The sequence below is a fragment of the Tachypleus tridentatus genome, unplaced genomic scaffold, assembly GCF_004210375.1.
Source record: "Tachypleus tridentatus isolate NWPU-2018 unplaced genomic scaffold, ASM421037v1 Hic_cluster_2, whole genome shotgun sequence".
NCBI classification, from domain to species: Eukaryota; Metazoa; Arthropoda; class Merostomata; order Xiphosura; family Limulidae; genus Tachypleus; species Tachypleus tridentatus.
In genome coordinates this window covers 67,167,240-67,174,042 of record NW_027467782.1, presented here as the reverse complement: position 1 = coordinate 67,174,042, position 6,803 = coordinate 67,167,240, and the positions used below count along the sequence as shown (strand labels likewise).

Here is a 6,803-nt window from a genome sequence, read left to right as displayed (position 1 = left end):
CTGAGCACGGCTAAATGGTTAGGGGCTCTCGACTTGTAATCTGAGGGTCGCAGGCTTGAATCCTCGTCACACCAAACATGCTTGCCCTTTCAGCCGTGGGGTCAATCCCACTAGTCATTGATAAAAGAGTAGCCCAAGAGTTGGCGGTGGATGGTGATGACTAGCTGCCTTCCTTCTACTTCTACACTCCTAAACTAGGGACCGCTAGTGCAGATAGCCTTTCGTGTAGCTTTGGGTGAAATTCACGAAAAGCCATGAGGTACTACTTGGAGTTTTTAACCCCTTGTTGACTTTTATAAAATTACATTTTAATCATGGGCGTCAGAGCCGGGGGTGGAGAGTACTTCAATGATTTCCAAACAGAGGGCACTTTAATTGATCCGTAAAACACGCCCTTTAAAACTGACTCTAAGGGTGACACTTCAGATCCCCCTAGTTCGTAGCGTGCTTCGACACCTACTTAAGTACAATATTGTAATTTATATGCTTTCAACACAGACAGTCACAATGATGTTAAATATTATAATGTATTTCATACCTCGTCAGTCTCTGAACCGAATAGCAACAGGTCGAACGGAATGGCCGCAACAACGTCGATGATGAACCATCCACGAAGATAGTGGACAGCTATTCTGCCCGGAAGACTGACCACTTCTTCGTTAGAGTTGACGTACGTCGTTCGGAAATTGATAAGAATGTCAATGATGAACATGACGTCAACTAAAAGATCGATTATGACGATGGGATCTTCGCCATATTTCTTGTTACGTTTGGTTTTGGTTTCGTTTAGCAAGAAGGCTGCGACGTAAGGTGTAAAGATAGCTGTGTAGATGACAAGCAGTAATATTATCCAGTCCCAAACTGCCTTGAAAGGGGAGTAATGGAGGATGGTCCACTTGTGGACACGAGGCTTCTGAAGCTTGTATTCTGGAAGAACATCAGCTCCCAATGAAAGAACCTGGGAAACAGAAAACAGATTATCAGAGATGACTGAGCGTAATGATTGTAGACAGAGCCCTTTATCAGTTGCGGCTACTAGGCCTGACCAATGTCTTTAAGCTGTTATTATTATTATATTATTATTTATTTCTGTTATAGATTGCTCATTTATGACTGTGTTTTGTGTATTTAATAAATAAATTTAAAAAAAAATTATTGTGAAATTATGTCTTTTATTTAGTTCAGAGTAACAAACATACTGGTAAAACAACATTGAACATGCATAAACAGTAAACAGAAAAAGTCTTTGCGTAAGGACTAGTTTATATCATGTTTATGACACTTATTGTAATAGTTTTGTAGTTGTTGTAGCTTTTGCTTTCATGAGAATGTCTCTGGATGGTTGGGAGTTATAACAACATTGTCCATTTGACTGCATACACATCTTGTGTGTTATAATACTGCTCAAAACTGAGGTGCTCAAGTTTGGTCTGAACTTTCTTTTGTTTTAGTCACTAAACTAAACATCCTTCCACTGTCAGCATTAGAATGGAAGATTGTAAGAATTCCAAGCATAACCCTACACAGAATGTCATACTTCTGGTTGCCATTTCCATCCTTAACTGTAGACAGCTGAACCCAAAACTTGTCAACATTCAACTGAAGGACAGTTTCTGAGAAAGTATCAATTTGATAGTTCAAATATTGACCTTCCAACTTGTCAATAGTGTCGTGCTCATGTGTATTGACAAGGACAGGATACCTGTCTGTGAAGAAGTGTAGAGAAGAGAAATCTTTGCTGACTTTCAGTTTTGGATCAGCAACCCTGCATGAATCAGAAGTTCATTATTTAGAGGGAATTGTTTCATCATGTAATTTGTAGCTGCAATATGGTGTTTCTTGACACTGATGTAGAAGCTGATCAGGTCAGATTCTTTTCATATTTAACAATGTATTCCTTGGTAGCATTTCCAATAGAAACTACCTCATCAGATTTGTGTAAGGATTCATTGTTGTAGTCAAGTTCAGTGATGTTCCCTTCAAGATATTCTGGCTTGATGGATCTGACAAGTATATTTTTAACTTGTGTAATCAGAGTTCTATGCATAATGTGTATGCAAGGTTCTTCTCTTTGCAATATCAAATTGGTTTGCTCAAATCGAGGAATTGCAGACTGAAGAAAAAGACAAAATAAGAAGTTCGTTTTGTTGTCCAAGAAAACTGTTAACTTATATAACTTGCTCTGCGCATAACTTTTCTTGGTTACTTCCTTGATAGCTTTCGTTTTCTTCTCTTTTTTCATGGATTGTCTCTTCTTTAGTTCAAGGTCAGACTGCCAAAACATATATTGAGTTATATCAAATGTTTCTTTGTCTGCTATTGGAGACTGTTGTCTTGTGTCCCTGTGTGGCTGAGAGGATATCCTGACTGTTAAGTCTTGCTGCCTAACTGAGCTGCACATTTAGATCCTTTTGAATCTAGTTTTTCCTTTTCACAGTGAAAATACTTCTTCAATGGCTTCCATATATCCAATATTCTGTTGAGACACACCCCAAGTGATAGCCATCTTGTGTTAACAAGTTGTAGAATTTTTCTTGTTTCTTTGTCATACAATCCTTGAAACTCTTTGAAATGTTGTTTTCAGCTAGCACTTTTCTCCAGAAAATAGTAGATATCTATCAATGTATCAGAAACTGGGCAGGGCAATTCTCTGGAAGCTTTCTGGGCAGCAATATTCATGAGATGGCAGGCACAGCCCATGATGTAAGTGCTAGGCTGTCGTCTTGAGATGTGTCCCATCACACCTTTACCTATACCAGACATAACTGAGGCATTGTCTGAAGAAAAACTAAGACAGTTTTCCCATGGAATTTTCCTCTTTGTCAGTTCGTGGTCTAAAACCTTGAAAACATTCTCTCCTGTTGTAGCTTCTTTCCATTCCACCATTGTCAAAAAGAGAACAAACAATTTTTCCAAGCAAAGAGTCAAGATATCGTACAACCACTGGATACAGTTTTGAGTCATCCATGTCTGTGGATCCATCTGTGGCTAAACTGTAAACAATGTTAGTAAGTATGTTTAAAATCATTTTGTCATCTTCACAACCCAACATTTGTACAATGGCTGTAGTTTTGGTTCTAGCACAGTCATATTTTTTTGCTATATCAGAGTCTGGGAACATTTTTCTGAATAGATGTCCTGCATGATCGGCTACAGCTAGGGGTAAATTACGAGCAATGACGAATTGTGTGAACATCACTTCTGCATTTATGGTTTCATATTCTGAATTCTTACTCATAAATGTTGTTATTTGCACCGTTTTGTCTTCGCCTCAGCTGTTTGTTGGTGAGATGCCGATTTTGTATGTTTGGAACAATCGTGTATTCCGCCATGTGCCACAGAAAAATCGATGTTACAAACTGTACAAAACGTATGACTGTCACTAATTTTTGATGCAATGACTGTATATTTTGCACTATACTCTTTCCTATTTTTGATTCACAATATCATTCCTTTTAGATTTGTCAGAAACAAGACAATCTGGTGAACAAGGCCTCTTTTTTCGATCTTGTGAACGATCGTATTGGTGTTTCTTTGCTTAGAAAACGAGAAATACCCATCTACGCGAGCGCTGTTTGGCTAACAAGCACCGATGATGTAACTATGGATTCCATACATACCCAGTATGGAGAAGCACCGCATTCAGACTATTGGTAAATGTCGGAGATACAAATATTTTATTATTATTTCAAGCACAAACATGATTATCGCAAGTAGCCATTTCGACTATGTCTTTTATTTATTATCAAAATTTATTTGTATCTCACTAGAAATTTTCTTTTCACCCCTTTCAAGCCCTGGGGGAACAATTTATCACTTTATTGTATAGGCCTATATAATATATAATAATTTGGGAGTTGCAACAAGTCGCAATATTTGTCTGTATGAGCGTATAGTGGTAATGTATACACCAAAATCGTAATGGTTGGCATCTCTGCATTATCTGTAGTCTCAGATCCCAAAAACAAAACCTGAAGAATAACAGAAAACAGATTATTTGTAGTCAAGATACCAAAAACAGGACCTGATAAATAAAGAGAAAACACATTATTTTTAGTCTTACATCTACAAAGACAGGACCTGATGAATAAACAGAAAATAGATTATTTGTAGTCTTACATCTACAAAGACAGGACCTGATGAATAAACAGAAAAAAAAATTATTTGTAGTCTTACATCTACAAAGACAGGACCTGATGAATAAACAGAAAATAGATTATTTGTAGGTCTACATCCACAAAGACAGGACCTGATGAATAAAGAGAAAATATATTATCTGTAGTCCTACATCCACAAAGACAGGACCTGATGAATAAACAAAAATAGATTTTTTGTAGTTTTAGATCTCAAAGATGGAATGAAGGAGTATATGATAGGAATTATGTAGTTTATAAAATCATATAAGAAGGAAGTGTTATGTCTGATTTACTGTAAATAATCGACCCATGTTTAACAAAAATGTAATTAACATTACATAATCGGGAAAAGCCTTGAATAAAACTCGTAATAACACTTTTAACTGATAATAGTTTACCACATACACACGGAATCATAATGAATAAAACTACAAAGAAAATTTATTTTTACATGGAATCAAAATTGTTTGATTAGTTCGGATTCTAAGACACTTCACCTGCTTGGTTACTGAATTTGATAGCATCGCTTGGAAACACGTGGTTTGATAAAATAACAGAAATTAAACATCACTGGTCTAGAAAAAAAATATATTCTGTCACGCCCTTGCTAGTTTGACAAGACACGCCAGTTCGATTCACTTATAACCTGATTAAACTAGCTAGTTTCTCAACTACCTTTAGTGAGTAACGTCTCCATGGAAACAAAATACTACTTAATTCAGTCACAAGGTGTCTCTGTAACATGCGTAAATGCAAATATCTTCAAGGCTCGGCACGGCCAAGTGGGTTAAGGCGTTCGACTTGTAATCTGAGGATCGCGAGTTCGAATCCCTGTCGCACTAAACATGCTCGCCCTTTCAGTCGTGGGGGCGTTATAATGTTACAATCAATCCCAATATTTGTTGGTAAAAGAGTAGTCCAAGAGTTCCAAGAGTGGGTGGTGATAACAAGCTGCCTTCCCTCTAGTCTTACACTCTAAATTTAGGATGGCTAGCGCAGATAGTCCTCGAGTAGCGTTGAGCGAAATTCAAAAAACAAAGAAACAAAACAAATGTCTTCCAGTTCAACCCTGTTTGGTAAAAACACCAGTGGCTCTGCATTAGGTTTGTAGGCATACGACGATAATAAATACAGAAAAAAAACATTTCATAGAACAGAACAAAATGTTTTCATAGTCTAGCTGGAGTTAAGCATTAGCTAGTCCTTGTAGTAGGTAATCTGGATGTCTACATTTCTATAAATAAATATTACTGAACCGTTGCGGGTCGGGCCGGACGTGATTTAGTGTTGCCATAAAATCGCATTCTCGTGGGTTGTGACTAAACTAATTTGTTAACGCTTCGATTATAGTAGTTCAACAATTGGATAACCTAGAGTAACTTTACGTGAATAATATGAAAGTGTAAAATAATAATAATTTATAAATAAAGTTGTAACAAAAAATACACAGTAGATTACAGTTGCTGATGAAACTATTCACATATAACACCCACACACGTTAATGTAATACAATGTTGTGCTTTATCTCTGTTGTACATAACAAAAAATACACAGTAGACCACAGTTACTGATGAAACTATTCACATATAACACACACACACGTTCATGTAATACAATGTGCTTTATCTCTGTTATACATAACAAAAAATACACAGTAGACCACAGTTACTGATGAAACTATTCACATATAATACACACACACACACGTTAATGTAATACAATGTGCTTTATCTCTGTTGTACATAACAAAAAATACACAGTAGACCACAGTTACTGATGAAACTATTCACATATAACACACACACGCGTTCATGTAATACAATGTTGTGCTTTATCTCTGTTGTACATGACAAAAAATACACAGTAGATTACAGTTACTGATGAAACCATTCACATATAACCCACACACACGTTAATGTAATACAATGTTGTGCTTTATCTCTGTTGTACATAACAAAAAAATACACAGTAGACCACAGTTACTGATGAAACTATTCACATATAACACACACACACGTTCATGTAATACAATGTTGTCCTTTATCTCTGTTATACATAACAAAAAAATACACAGTAGACCACAGTTACTGATGAAACCATTCACATATAACACTCACACACGTTAATGTAATACAATGTGCTTTATCTCTGTTGTACATAACAAAAAATACACAGTAGACCACAGTTACTCATGAAACTATTCACATATAACACACACACGTTCATGTAATACAATGTTGTGCTTTATCTCTGTTGTACATAACAAAAAAATACATAGTAGACCACAGTTACTGATGAAACCATTCACATATAACACACACACACGTTAATGTAATACAATGTTGTGCTTTATCTCTGTTGTACATAACAAAAAATACACAGTAGACCACAGTTACTCATGAAACCATTCACATATAAACATAACACACACGTTCATGTAATACAATGTTGTGCTTTATCTCTGTTATACATAACAAAAAAAATACACAGTAGACCACAGTTACTCATGAAACCATTAACATATAACACACGTTCATGTAATATAATGTTGTGCCTATCTCTGTTATACATAACACAAAATACACAGTAGACCACAGTTACTGATGAAACTATTCACATATAACACACACACACGTTCATGTAATACAATGTTGTGCTTTATCTCTG

The 6,803-nt window shown here is 36.0% G+C and overlaps 1 protein-coding gene across 1 annotated transcript; it reads right to left on the bottom strand.

Annotated features, from left to right (window-relative positions):
- Window positions 1–382: 382 nt before the first annotated feature.
- Window positions 383–2,886, bottom strand: LOC143242375 (voltage-gated inwardly rectifying potassium channel KCNH6-like). The gene is made up of 2 exons (XM_076485731.1): window positions 2,842–2,886; window positions 383–958 (listed from the first exon to the last, which is right to left on the bottom strand). The coding sequence occupies exons 1-2, from the start codon at window positions 2,884–2,886 to the stop codon at window positions 533–535; spliced, it is 471 nt and encodes a 156-aa protein (XP_076341846.1). The 3' UTR covers window positions 383–532.
- Window positions 2,887–6,803: the final 3,917 nt, after the last annotated feature.

Excerpts from the sequence above, each read along its gene's own strand:
- LOC143242375 (XM_076485731.1), bottom strand. The coding sequence starts at position 2,886 with ATGGTGGAATGGAAAGAAGCTACAACAGGAGAGAATGTTTTCAAG. Across the intron at positions 959-2,841 it reads CAGGAGAGAATGTTTTCAAG|GTTCTTTCATTGGGAGCTGA; the intron begins GTTTTAGACCAC and ends TCTGTTTCCCAG.